The sequence below is a fragment of the Lynx rufus genome, unplaced genomic scaffold (genome assembly GCF_022079265.1).
Source record: "Lynx rufus isolate CCGP_SWC_20201006 ecotype Redwood Valley unplaced genomic scaffold, mLynRuf1.p SCAF_7, whole genome shotgun sequence".
NCBI lineage: Eukaryota > Metazoa > Chordata > Mammalia > Carnivora > Felidae > Lynx > Lynx rufus.
This window is the reverse complement of record NW_025814889.1, coordinates 58,438,260-58,452,324: the sequence shown is the minus strand read 5'-3', so window position 1 is coordinate 58,452,324 and position 14,065 is coordinate 58,438,260. Positions and strand designations below refer to the sequence as shown.

The 14,065-nt window shown below is 35.6% G+C and overlaps 2 protein-coding genes across 4 annotated transcripts in view; one reads left to right on the top strand and one right to left on the bottom strand.

Annotated features, from left to right (window-relative positions):
- The window catches only part of DNAI7 (dynein axonemal intermediate chain 7), a 49,300-nt gene extending 38,158 nt beyond the window's left edge, over positions 1-11,142 (top strand). The window contains exons 9-14 of the mRNA XM_047066832.1: positions 971-1,131; positions 4,053-4,209; positions 7,213-7,427; positions 8,362-8,529; positions 9,912-10,025; positions 10,775-11,142. Of these exons, the coding sequence (XP_046922788.1) occupies positions 971-1,131; positions 4,053-4,209; positions 7,213-7,427; positions 8,362-8,529; positions 9,912-10,025; positions 10,775-11,053 (1,094 nt within the window). The 3' untranslated portion in view covers positions 11,054-11,142. The remainder of the gene's footprint in view (positions 1-970; positions 1,132-4,052; positions 4,210-7,212; positions 7,428-8,361; positions 8,530-9,911; positions 10,026-10,774) is intronic.
- Positions 11,143-11,245: 103 nt separating this feature from the next.
- The window catches only part of IRAG2 (inositol 1,4,5-triphosphate receptor associated 2), a 129,323-nt gene continuing 126,503 nt past the window's right edge, over positions 11,246-14,065 (bottom strand). For all 3 annotated transcript variants that reach the window (XM_047066829.1, XM_047066830.1, XM_047066831.1), the window contains 2 exons: positions 12,617-12,724; positions 11,246-11,761 (listed from right to left, as the gene is read on the bottom strand). In XM_047066829.1, coding sequence (XP_046922785.1) covers positions 11,518-11,761; positions 12,617-12,724 — 352 coding nt within the window. In that variant the 3' untranslated portion in view covers positions 11,246-11,517. The remainder of the gene's footprint in view (positions 11,762-12,616; positions 12,725-14,065) is intronic.

The window sequence follows — 14,065 nt, the reverse complement described above, 5'->3', positions numbered from 1 at the left end:
TTTAATATATGTACCAAAAATTTTTTTTACCATTTTATTTTCTTCTTTCAGATTTTTAGCCCCATAATGTCCAATTTTAAGACATTTATCAGTTATCAAATGTTGTGTTAAGCCACTTTTTGATATTTTACAATGAAGGTAACAGAATATGTCACCCCAAAATATGTCATTTCAGCATAAGGATATTTTGAGTTGAGAGAAACTGAAAAGATGCAGTTGCAAGAAAAGCTTCTTACCCTCACCCTATCTGCCACAAACCAGGACATAAATTTTCAAAGGTGTCCCTTCCCTCTTCCAGGAAGAACAATGGTTAATCCCCAGAGAAAACTTCAGACCCTATCAGCCTGGAAAGGGGACCAGAGGAATCTACATAACAAACTTTACTAACTAGTCCTTTCCTCTATCCTCAGAAACCTAAAACTCAGAAAACCTAAAACCTAAAGCTTTCCTTTAGCTTGTCATTTCTCCACAAATTTGTTGTTCTTGGTTGCAGATGCTCTATAAGCCAGAATTCTGAGCCACCTCTGTAGGTTACTCATTTTTCCCTGGGTATCTCCCATATATACAGGAGGTATACATATTAATAAATGAATGGTTTTTTTCTCTTGTTAATCTGTCTTTATTCTAGAGGTTTCAGCTGAGAACTCAGAAGAGTAGAGGGAAAATTATTTTTCCTCCTCTACAATATATTTTTAAAGTTATGTTAATAGTAACATATGTTTATTATATACAAATTCTTAAAATGTTGGCATATAAAATATAAATGGAGCCCTCCTCTGTATCTTAACCATTATACATGCCTATTCCCACTTTGAAAGTTAGCTTTGTGAATAGTTTTGAATTAACCACTTTTTGAAGTTTTAGTAGCTAAATAAAAACTTCGTTTCCAGCATCAGAATTTTTTCCTTTCCCTCCTAATACCAAAATGTTATGATCTATTTAGAAACTGAATTAATCTGGTTAATTTTAGCACAGTTGTTGCTGATAGAGAATGCTAATGAAAAGCCATGTTTCTGTGAAGACAATGAGGTTGATTTATGCCAATTCACAACCCTGGGTGGAGTGTACCACTTGGATATTTTCGAACTTCCACCACAGTGTAAACCAATGAAAGGCTGGATGATTGTGGAAGTAGGTTGATTTCAAATCAAATTTATGAGTGAAATGATTTCTCACACTTTTATCTTAAATGATCTAACAGCTAATGAACTTTAACCCTATTAAGCAAGCATAAGGGAAAAAAACTAATTTTAAACTGTCTTGAATTTATAAAATTTGAATCAGATACTAAAGGAAAGGATTCTAAAATAATGCAAATTTTAAAACTATGAATCATACGTGTTAATTGTAAACCTATAGCACTACGTTTAGATTGTGCCAATTTGGTCTTAATAATGATAGTTTATTTAAGATGCTGGCAAACTTTTTCTGTAAAGGGCCAAGTGGTAAATATTTTCAGCTTTGTGTGCTTACCAGCTCTATTGCTACTCTCATTGTAAGGATAAGACAGCCACATGTAATCATTTAACTTTACAGTGGCTTCCAACATGTCCCTTGATCAGAAGCATTGGCATCATTCTGGGAATTTTCTAGAAACACAAATGCATGGGTCCCATTTTAGTCTTACTGAACCAGAAAGTCTGGAGGTGAAGCCCGGAAATCTGTTTTAGTAAAACACACTTTGAAGTTTGAGAACCACTGGTCTGGATCCTAGATGTATAAAGTGTGGTCCATGAACCAGCAGCATCAGCATCACCTAGAAACTTGTTAAAAATGCATAATTTGGTTCTTCGCCTCAGATCTACTGAGTCTGCATTTTAAGAAGACCCTCAGGTGATTCATATGCCCATTTAAGTTTAAGAAGCACAGATCCAGGTGATGCCAACGTTGCTGATGCATGTTCCACACTTTTAGTAAGGATGCTAATGACAGCAGTTGTTAGATCATTTTTGAAGGAGTTTTTCCTGTTTTAATAACTACTAACATTTGCCTTGGTATTCACTTGGTTTATTTTAACTTTATTTCATGGTGCTTGTGTCCCAAATAACCCTGTTATATTGTCATAACCCGCTCCTCCTTCCCTCCTTGCTCTCCAGCCTTTCTTTCCCCCTCCCTCCCTCATCCCCTTAGCTCTCTTTTTCTCTGTCTGTCCACCTCTTTCTCTCTCTCCTCTAGCACATCATGTACATAGACTACCAGGCATTTCTCACACACAGCCCTACCCATTAAGGACCTTGGTGCATTCCCATATTAGAGTGGTATTTCTCAGTTTTTATTTTTTTTTCCACTATCACCCCTCTAAAGAGCCTTTGTAGACATTTTTTTTCCTAACCACCCCCGCCCATGAAATTTTAATACCAGAGGTATACAGTATATTTGTGCATGTACCATACATATAGCTGTGCTTTACACCTAAAAGAGTATGATCTTTTCATGCCCCCTAACTAATTTTTACCCTCTTCGGGGTGATATTGCTATTCCTTTTCCGTTCTCCCCACAAATGAGAATGCAGTTATTAGACCATGCCTGGGGGAGATAAAATGGTCTGTAGCTACTTTGAAGAATCTATTTGAATCAGCTTTTCCTACTTAAGGGATACTTGAAAGACAATGGGGTAGGGGTCCAAGAAAGACATCCTTTTGGTGAAGGTAGGCCTTCAGAACTCTTTATTGAGGGCTCCTGGGTGGCCCAGTTGGTTAGGCGTCCAACTCTTTATTTCACCTCCAGTCACGATCTCATGGTCATGAGTTCGAGCCCTGGGTCGGAGCCCTGCACTGACAGCATAAAGCCTGCTTGGGATTCTCTCTCTCCCTCTTTCTCTGCCCCACCCCCATGTGCACACACTCTCTCTCAAACATTAAAAAAAAAATCCTCTTTATCCATGGGAAGGTCCCAGCCAGAGTTGGGATTTTCAAGAATTTATTCAAGGATCTGTTCTTGAATTTTGTTGATATCCTGATACCACCATTCCACATTTTCTCCTTGAGCCTGAAGTATACTCCTTTATACTTGTTTTTCTCTCTGCCAACAAAGAGGTCTTCTTGCTTTTATTCAAGTCTCTTTTTAGTACTCTCCCACCTTGTCTAGAATTTTTACCCATCCAGTTTTTTTCCTCTATTTTGTACCATTCTTAATCTCCCCCCCCCCTTCTTCCCTAGATCCTTTTCTGCTACGTTCTGCTTCCCTAGATCCTTCTTCCCTAGATCCTTCTTCCCTAGATCCTTTTCTGCTATGAACAAACCTTCTTCCCAGAGAAATCTGCTGTTGGTTTAATTTACTTTCTCTCCCTAGCTTTATTGAGATGTAATTGACATATTACATTGTTTAAGGTATACCTACCTGATGATTTTTAATTTACTTTTATCCATTCATTTCTACACTTCCCAAATTTTGCTTATACTCCTTTCTCTCTTCACATACACACCCTAACCAATGTATTAGAATATGGGATTTGGGGTCCTGTAGCTCTGTTTCTCAGTTGTGGCACCTCCTTGAAGTCATTTTGTAATCTTTGGCAAATTATGTGATTTCTCTAAGTCCCAGTTATCTTCTCCATTAAATATATGTCTTGTAGAATTACTTGGAGGAATAAAATGATGAGTAAGTCCCAGCATAGAACCTAGCATAGGTTAAATTCTGTAATTCAAATTTAGTGATTTTTTCCCCCTCAACCATTATCTTTTAACTTTGTTGTGACTTTTTGTTAGTCTGTAATTAAATGAGACCAATCTTCAGTACTTACTAAGAATAACTATATAGGGCCACCTGGGAGGCTCAGTCAGTTAAGTGTCTGACTTTGGCTCAGGTCATGATCTCATGGTTTGTGAGTTGGAGCCCCACATCAGGCTCTGCACTGACTGCTCAGAGCCTGGAGCCTGCTTCAGATTCTGTGTCTCCCTCTTGCTCTCTCTGCCCCTCCCCTGTTTGCACTCTGTCTCTGTCTCTCAAAAAATAAATATTAAAAAAAAAACTATATAGCTTATTCAGCAATATTTGCATCGTTGTTACTAGTCAGCTTCTAATTTGATGTTATTTTGGGCCATTTTTAAAAGATACTCAAAGAAGGACTGCAGAAATATATATATCCTCCAGAAAGTACAGAAGACTTTGAAACAGAAAATGCTTTCCCACCCATAGAGGTCACGCTTGAAGTTCAGGAGAATGTAATCTTTTTTGAGGATCCTATGGTTGCAAGGTGGGATGCTGAAGGTACAGCAATACCTTAATTCACTTTGTTAATTATGTAATGAAAAGTGGTATAACATGACTCCTTAAAACAGGAAATACAGTGTCTACACTCCCAGTTTCTAATCTTACACATTTCTATGGCAATTCTAGGGTCTTTGTTTGCTCTTGATGGAAATGAACAGGGATTGGAGTTTATTTATTGAGTTTTGTAACTGTTAGTTCTTGAAGTATTTATATCTGCCATAATTTCTGAACAGTCACTTACAGTTATGTAATTATGTTTTAAAAAAACCCCAAAAATATCAAAATAGTACAACACATTGAAAACAAAAAAATGAAAAACGTGCATTTTTTGAAATGACTATATAATTCAGATTAGGGTGATTAAAATTTATTTTAATGTTAATAACTTATAAATTACAAATCTTATTACAAACAAGTAGTGGAGATGGGGAATTGGCCATTGGGAAATCTGAGACAGAGGAAAACAGCCATTTTATGCCTCTTTATAACTTTTGATTGTTGAACCAAGGGAAATTATTGCTTATTCAAAATGTGAAATAAATATCAATAAAATCAGAAGCACCAGCAGAATACAAACTGATGATTCACTGATCATTAACAAATACCTTATTTGGGGTTGGCTGGCTAAACTTTGAAAGGTCTTGATCTTGTGAATTAATGTATGCAGTTTTGAGGCTGCTGGATAAAAGGTATAGAACTTTACTTTTAATGTGAATTAATTTACATTCATCTATTTGTGTAAGTATTTACTTGGTGACAGGTTGGGAACAGATACGATCACAAAGGCACAGAGCTATTAGTTAATGTATTCAGTTATAGGAGGAGAGCATTTAGGAATTTCTCTGCCAAGAAGGATAAATATTATGTAGTTTAAACTTTTTTACGATTGCTGCAGTAATCCACACTTTGGTTGTGTAGACGTAGCCACAAGGTATTTATATTCTAGAAATAGAATATAAACAGTATTAAAAACAGTATATGTCTGTCAATACATTAAATAATAAAACATATCAAAATGAACAGTTAGGTAATTTTTTCCCTTCATGTTGCTTTAGAAGTTTCACTTTTCCTTTAATGGAATATTCCTTAAATATTCCTTAAATATTTATGACATTAAAAATTATTCACACTAAATTAGAATTAGGCAATTACTCCACATGATTCAGGGAAGTAAAATTTGACTTTTACTATACTAATTGGATAGCAATATACAACTCTGATAATTCTTCCCATGGGGAAACTTTTTTCCAGGAAATGCTACAAATATGGGGAGTTTATTTAGAGGTCATACATAATTTTTGCCTGTACAAGGTAATTTTGTTAATGTAAAAACAAAAAGAATTATGAATAACTTATTTTATCCATATAATTGGATTTGGCATATTGAATTTAAGAGTCAAAAATAGTGGAACCCTCCATGTGAGGAGAAAGCCATGTGGAGATGGAGAGGGCATTCTAGGAAGGGAATGACTCATGTGTTCCATAATTGTGCTACACAAGAAGAAATATAGAATAAAGGAGACATAGTTTCTTCCTCTAGAAATTTTCAAAGTTGTAGGAGAGGCAGACAAGGCAAAGCCACAAATACGATGTAGTAAGGTACTATTGTAATAGCTAAAAGTGTTATGGAGAAGAACAGTGGGTCCACCTGGAGCATTAAGGAAGGCTTGTCATGGTATGGAATATTTAACTGGGCCTTAAGAGACTAAGAGGGTACTGACATGCCAGTGTTTGTGTAGACGTAGGTTTTCCTTTTTCTTGAGTATATACCTAGGGATGGAATTGCTGGGTTGAATGGTAAATTGGTTTAACTTTTTAAGAAACTGTCAAATTGTTTTTCAGAGTAACTGTACCATTTTACATGCCTGCCAGCATTATATGAGGTTTCCCATTTTTCATATCCTTGCCAACATTTGTGATTATTTATCTCTCTGATTCTAATCATTCTAGTGAGCATGAAGTGGTATTTCAGGGATTTAATTTGTATTTCCCTAATAACTGATAACGTTGAGCATCTTTTTTAATGTGTTTATTATCCTTTAATAGATGTTCTTTGGTGAAACGTTTATTCAAATATTTTGCCCATTTTTAAATTGGGTTGTGTTTTATTATTGAGTTGTAAGAGACACAAAAGACCACCTATCACAGGATTGTATTTATATGAAAAGTTCAGAAAAGGCAAATCTTTAGAGACAGGAAGTAAATAAACTTCCTGTGGCTGGAGGTGAGAATGGGAATAATTAACTATAAAATGGACAAGAAAGATCTTATGGGGAGGATAAGAGTGTTGTCAACTGGATTGTGGTACTGGTTGCACAACTGGGTGTATTTACTAAAAGTAATTATATGCTTACCACAAGTGAGTTTTAAAGTTGTGTTTTTTTGTTTTTTTGTTTTTTTTTTAATTTTTTTTTTCAACGTTTATTTATTTTTGGGACAGAGAGAGACAGAGCATGAACGGGGGAGGGGCAGAGAGAGAGGGAGACACAGAATCGGAAACAGGCTCCAGGCTCTGAGCCATCAGCCCAGAGCCTGACGCGGGGCTCGAACTCACGGACCGCGAGATCGTGACCTGGCTGAAGTCGGACGCTTAACCGACTGCGCCACCCAGGCGCCCCTGTTTTGTTTTGTTTTAAATGAAGAGAGGTTCTCTGTAAGATTAAGTGCTCTAGGAAGATAGCACTGCATGTGCTTAGAGGCTCAGAGGTATATGATATTGTTGGGAGAGGCAAAAAAAAAAAAAGTGTAGCTAAAAACAAGTGAAGGAAGTACAAGGGATGAAGCTAGAAACATGGGTCTTCATTCTGAAGGTGTTACATACCATGTTGAGAAGTTTGGACTTGATCCTGTAGACAAGAAGAAACTCCCAGAAAGTTGGCTTTTTGTAGAGATTCTATTCTAAATGTAAAAGATTTATACACATTTGCAGTTATTTGGGTGGTTTCATTCATCTTATTTTTGTGTAGAAAAAAATGAATCTGTGACTTTCTTATTGTGAAGGTAAACACTGGCAGACTGATGGCATCAGCAATGTCCTTTACCAATCAGAAGAAAGACTTATAACATTCAGCCTAGAAACTTTTGGCCCTGTTACCTTGATTCAAGATACTCATATTAACATGCCATTCCAGTCATGGGAACTCAGACCACTTGATGTGAATAAAGTACTTTTGACTGTGACTACGGTATTTACTGAGATACAAATACAAATTAAGGTAAGTCACAGTTATAGTAAGTCATATGAAAGAGGTAAGCCTCTTTGAGGACAGCATGTCGAAGCAATCCATCGTTGGTGATTTACATTTTGAAATGTCTTTTATAAATATATTTAAAATATACTTTGACCCATAATTTTTTAACCTTTTTTCCTAATGTTTAAGTAAAGTTTATTTTGAGAGAGAGGGAGAGAGAATCCCAAGCAGGCACTGTCAGCGCGGAGCTGGTCACAGGGCTCAAATCCATGACCTGGGCCTAAATCAAGAGTCCGTTGCTTAACTGACCGAGCCACAATTTCTAAACAAAATAAAACAAAAATTCTAAATGAAATAGTAATTGGATCAGTAATAACATGTAATAAATGAGATGCAATTTTGAACCCTAAAGTTAGTAGAAATAGACCAATTAATGAAGCTACAAGCCCGATTGTAATATGACTTTGAGAGTTTTTGATCCACTCTCAAGAGGCTTCTTCCTCAAAACTGGAAGAGAGAGATGTGAACTCTGTACACCTTCAGATTGCCACATTGCAGACTTTAAAACCAGATAATTTTGCATTATGTTAAGTCTTATATGTGTAAAAAAAAAAAGTATTCTTAAAAGTTGCAACATGAATAGCTGTCGAATGGCTATTGTAGTTCAATATGACCATCATCAGTGTTCTTAGATCATAACTTGTAAGATGGGAGGACACCTGAGACGTTAGTCCCTCGATTGTTCAAATAAAGCCCAAAAAAGGTTGACCGATTGGGTGAGGTAACAAGGAGACTTTGTGGCGAAGCTCGGAGCTGGCTTAAAACATAGCTGTCCTGCATTCTTCTCAATGCAGAATGATATAGGGCTAAAAAACAAATGGTATAAAGAGCGTCAAGTCTGGAAATGGAAGAACGAAGTAATAATTCATAACCGCTTCTTTCTTCTTCTTGAGATTAGGAAAACCTCTGCATGTTAGCATCAGTCAAAGTAGATAACAAGAAACACTCCTCTACTTTGGAAGGAAGATGGATGACTCCTATTTCTTTTATTCTTGCTTTGAAAGAAACTGGATTGAATATCTTTCCTACTGGACACTCTCATTTTTATGTTGTTATAAATCGTAAGGTAAGAACAAATCTTTCCAGATTTAATGTAATGGACAGTTAGAATGTTAGCAAGTACTAAATTTTACGTAAATCTTAAGGTATGTTGCAGGTTTTCTATATCCACATGTACAGGATTATAGTTAGAAAGGAGGGAATAAAGGGAAAGACCAGAAACCCAGGGTTGTCTCAAGTGTAATAATCTTTCCCAAAAGAGTAAGCCTGTAGTATGATGTTCATATCACAAATGGAGCATTGTCCACAACTGGCCAGTTCTGCATTTTGTATGTTTTCTTCCTTCTTCCAGGCTGGACGTATGTAAGATTTCTTAAAACAGGAAATGACTCAACATTTGCCCAAACATGACAAATCAGGCAAAATTAAACGCACTGATACAGAACCCACTTCCTTCTGCTTCTTGGCAGAGGCTCCCCATCTGCATACTGCTTCATGTTACCCATTAGGCTTTAGTTAAATAAGATCCTTCCATGTTAAACTCTGTGCTCCTTGAGGATGGGGACTGCTTTTTCATCACCTAGCATTCTTCTAGCACTTCTAGATTTAATGTCTTCCTTAAATCAGTAGACATTTAATAAATAGGATATATAAACGAAGACAAGGTTCTAATCAGGAAAAATGTTTTAGGCAGAAGAGTTCTGTACTCAAGAACAGGTTTATCATATATCAGATATGACAATACAGGTAGACCTATAACATTGGAAAATGTGAGTACAGTGTACATATGTGCAAGAAAAAAACACCTTGGCTTTACGCACTCAGTTGCCACTCTACAAATGCTGAATGTAGTATACTAGTCATTGCAGAATATCCAAGAATTTTTTTTCTAAACATTTATATTCTAGGCATTGTCATAGGTGCTTAGGATCCATTAGTGAATAAAACAAAGGTCCCTGCCATTGTGGAGCTTACATTCTAGCATAGGAAAGCAAAAATCATCTTACTTTTTATGTTTATAGTTTATCTAGTATGTCAAAAGATGCTAAGTGCTATGGAAAAAAGTGCAGGTCAGGAATCATGGGGCTAGTGCGACATACGATGGCAAACAGGGTGTCGGAGGAGGGGGCACTCAATGAGAAGGTAAGATCTAAGCAAAACTTGAAGGTGGGGAAGTAGGCCAAGTGAAGAAAGCAAAGGAAGAAGAAAAGGAGATGATAGATCATGGGGTGTATGTGGCGGGACATCAGACCCCTTGTCAGTCATTATTTGGACCTTGGTTTCTCTTCTGAAAGGCAACACCATTGCCTTGTCCTGACCGGGCGGTCATCTAATATTACATTTTAAATGGATTTTTCTGTACTGAGGAGCAACTCTAGGAGGCCAAAGATGGAAGAGAGGCTTGTTGTGAAGCTCTATGACCAATTGTATTTGTTTTTATATTGACAGGAACCCTTGGTAGAAATTAAAGCTTATCGACAACTGGCCCTGCTAAGTTCTGCTTTTGCATTTGGTTGGAGCAAGTGGAATGTAGAATGTAGTTCAAAAAAAGTTATAGTTAAGGTAGAGTATGCAAAAACCCATAAAACTTTGTCCTCCAAAAGAAGATAAGGTACTCAAAAGCTAAATGAATGTAGGGCATAGTTTCTCCTCTTGAAAAGGTGAAAAAAATTAGCATCCAAAATAGTTTTCAAACTTCACTTTTGTTTATTTTGTCAAAAATATAAAGCCGAACTATGTAAAGATCATGCCTTCATTGCCCAGTATGGTGTCGAACCCTCTTAACTTTAGGCTAATGTCCTTATCTCTCTTTACCTCAACACAAGAACAAATGGAAGCTTTAAATGTGAATATATCTATGATTCACAAACGTTTTTCTCAGAGATGGGTAGGCCTCCAGTTTAACTTTCTGGCACATTTACTGCCTGAGAACAAAGGTATCTTATCAAATTCTAAATGCTGACTGATGAATGTTCTAGCATAAGTGAGCCACCATATTTACTTGTGTATTTTGAATGTAAACTCCTTGAGGATAGGGTTTATTGTTGCAGTTGCTACTTGTTTGGTTTTCTTTCTTTGTTATATCCCCAGAACCTAGAATAATACCTGGCACATGATAGCTTTTCAACATTATCTCTGTTGAATGAATTAATACATTTTGATAAGGTCTATAAACACATGGTTTAAGAAATGGGACACTAAGAATGTTTCTTTTACATTAGGAAGTTGGGGGACTTAGTTCAAATTACACTCTGCTAAAATATCTAATAGAAGAACTATTAATGGATTTCTCTAATTTTCTTTTTCTTTAGCTGAGGGAACACCTTACTGAAGAAGAACCTGTTCAGGATCCTAACTGGACCCTTTTAATGTTTAGTGGTGACAGAGCACAGAGGCTCAAAATCAATGAAAACAGTGAAACATTCTCTGAAGCCCTTAAAGAAGAAACAGAGTTTCATTCTACTCTGTATCACCTGGTTAAGGATTTTGCTTCCAAAGAAGCAATGGAGAAAATTAGGAGCTCCAAATGCCAGTTTATTGATTCTGTATGCTATATGCTACTCTCGACGAGATTACTCAGCTACTCTTAATCCCCAATGGTAAATTTTGTTCAGTATGAAGAATCAAGCAGTTTGGAGAAAAAAATCAGGTTATTCAATAAAATGTAATGAGTTGATATATTTCCAGTAGGTTATTAAAATCTAGTCAGCATTTTATACTCAAATGTTATTTTTTAAAAAGTGGGGTTATTTTTCCCATGAATACTTTCAGTTTTCACTGTATGAAGATTTGAATGGTTCTTTATTTCAATAAATTTTAACAAACAACATGTAAGATCGCCTCAAAAAGCTCATTAAAAGATCATAGGTAGGCTTCCTCCCCATTATATTTTATTTGGGAGGAAATCACAGAAAGAGGGAATGTAAAATATCTTGCAGTCCTTCTGAGACCCTCTGGTTCTATGCTATAATTTCCCAGCTAAAAATGACTAATTTACAAAGTTCAGATACTGAAACTTTAAAAATGAAGACACACACATTGAGATGTGCTCTGGTCACACTGGTGGCGGTCCATTGTGTTGGAGTCTAGTAAATGGCCACAAGATTTGTTCTAGAGACATCCAGGAGTCCCCATCTGGCGTGGGAGCAGCATCCACAGACTTCTGGAAAAATCGTCCCGTGAGGAAGCTCATCAGAGCTGCAAACAGTACAATGAATGCAACAGAAAGCCAGAGTGCCTTATTAGCTTTTCTGATGGAAGTCTTGAGATTTGTTGCCCAGGAAGCTATTGTGTCATAACTATAAGGAAAATACAAAGTCAGTATTTGGTAATAGCAACAATCTGTTATTAGAAACACTCCTTTTGCCAACAATACCAATCAAATCCTTGATCTGCCACCAACAGTGCCTTGTAAGAAGCTACCTAATGTGACCTGCTGTCTTGGTTTGTACTACAATTTGCCCCCATCCCCACCCCCAATAATTTTTAGAATTAGAGAAATGATTTAGAGTTAAATAATGCCTGAGACAGACACCTAATTTTCAGATCATCACCATAGCATTTCTTAACTATTAACAAGAACATTTGAGTATTTATCTCATTCTTTCAATTGAGTAAGGCAACTTCTATTCCTACAGTAGAAACAAAAATGTTATTTTTGGGGTAGAGCATGATATGTGTGTATATACCTATGTCACATACTTCTCACCATACCCTGGACTTTTGCTATATTGAAATTTAAACTATTTTTAGAAACCCCCATAAGAAAAGATTATTATATCATAGGTCTTTGAAAGTAGTTAACTGTGTTAGACACTACACTTAGCATTTTACATGTGCTAGTTATTTAATCATGACAACAAAACAATGCCACAGGTGCTACCATTATCATTCCTATCTTCTAGATAAAGAAACTGGTGTTCAATAATGGATGGGAACTTGCCTAGGCCATCTGACTCCAGGGCCAAGTTCCTAACACTGAACTCTTACACATGCAGGCATAATTCCTGTACACCATGCAAAATTTGTTTTTTTACCCTAAATTTAACAATTTGACAAGTCTTTTAGTACTTTGACTAAAATTAATACTGTTAACCCTGCCTTATCTTTCCCCATTCTACGAAAATGGTATCATGAGCAAGTAGACAACTTACATTGAAGAGCCATCCCATTTTGATGGATTATTTCTCTTTTCAGAAAGACTTGGCTTTCTTGTCCTTTCTACTGTTTCTTCTCCAGATGGTTCTGAGTCATCTTTACTTCTGTAAATAAGTATTTTTAAAAATGTTTGAGACCATGGATAATGTACCAGATTATTTATAAAATATTGCTAGATTGTACCACTAAAGAGGCTTTAGATATATATTTTTCTAAAGCAAAACAACTAATTCTAAAATTCAAATCACTAAATTTATGTTTTTAACCATTTATAGGAATTTAATTTTTAAAACTTACTATATTTAGGAAAATGTTTGTTGTAAAAAGTTGAGATACTATCCAAAGCAAAAGGAGAAATTTACAAAGAACATGCAGAAATTAGTCAGTTATCACCACTCATAATTAACCAGTGTTATTAATCTGTGATTTCTTTCCCTGTTTGTGTATGTGTAATCATACTTTAAAAAACAAATGTGAATATTTCTTCTTCCGTATTTTTTATTCAATATGTAGTAAAATATTTTCTCCTTCTACCATATAATTAATTAACAGTGGATTTTATGCTAAACTGGAGTAACATCAAAATGCCATTTCTTCTTTAAAAATCTTAATTTTGAAAGATTTTATAAATCTTTTTATAAAAATTTGTTTATAAAAATATGTTCAGTACAAAGCTAGCTACAATTAATATTTAACGAGCTGAGAAATAGTATGATTTTATTTGAAATACTTTCAATCCAATTGCTATCTACAGAGGAGTTCCTTTAACCTGAACAAAACTTGTTTCATTATCATGTTCACTAAAAAGTTCCTAGTTAGATTTGAATTTTGAAATTAGAAGCTCATTAGGCCCTCACTGTTGCTAAAGGGAACTGTTTCTCCAAGTTTTTTTTTCTTTTCTTTTCTTGTTGGACTTCTTATAGGGAATGTGTGTAGATGGTTTTAGTGTTTAAAGGAAACAAGGTCCAAATGCCTGGATTCTTGTTTCTCAAGATTTCAGTTTTTTTGTTTGCAAAGACTTCTCAGTAGAAATCATACTGTACTAACAAAAAAACAAAAGATAGATTGTAATCTTTTGGAGAAAACTTGATTTTTTTTCACCCAGGTAAGAAAACTCCATTACATTTGCTCTAAATCTGAAAAGAACTTTCAACATATGCAATAGACTCCCAGGATTATTTAAAAAACAAAAAAAACTGAGGGTAGGGACTATGTCTTACTCTTCTTTATACCCCTTAGGATCAAATGTAGTATATACCACATAGTAGGCAGGCAACAAACATGTATAAAAAGAACATAAAGCCATTTCAGTCAGATCTCTACAGATGAGGAAACAGACCAAATAAGGTTAAATAGTTTGTCCAATGTTCACCCAGGACTTAGAGGCAGCATTTCTTCATGTCCCTTCTCCTCAGCTGTCTACCTTTTGCTATAGAAGATTTTAT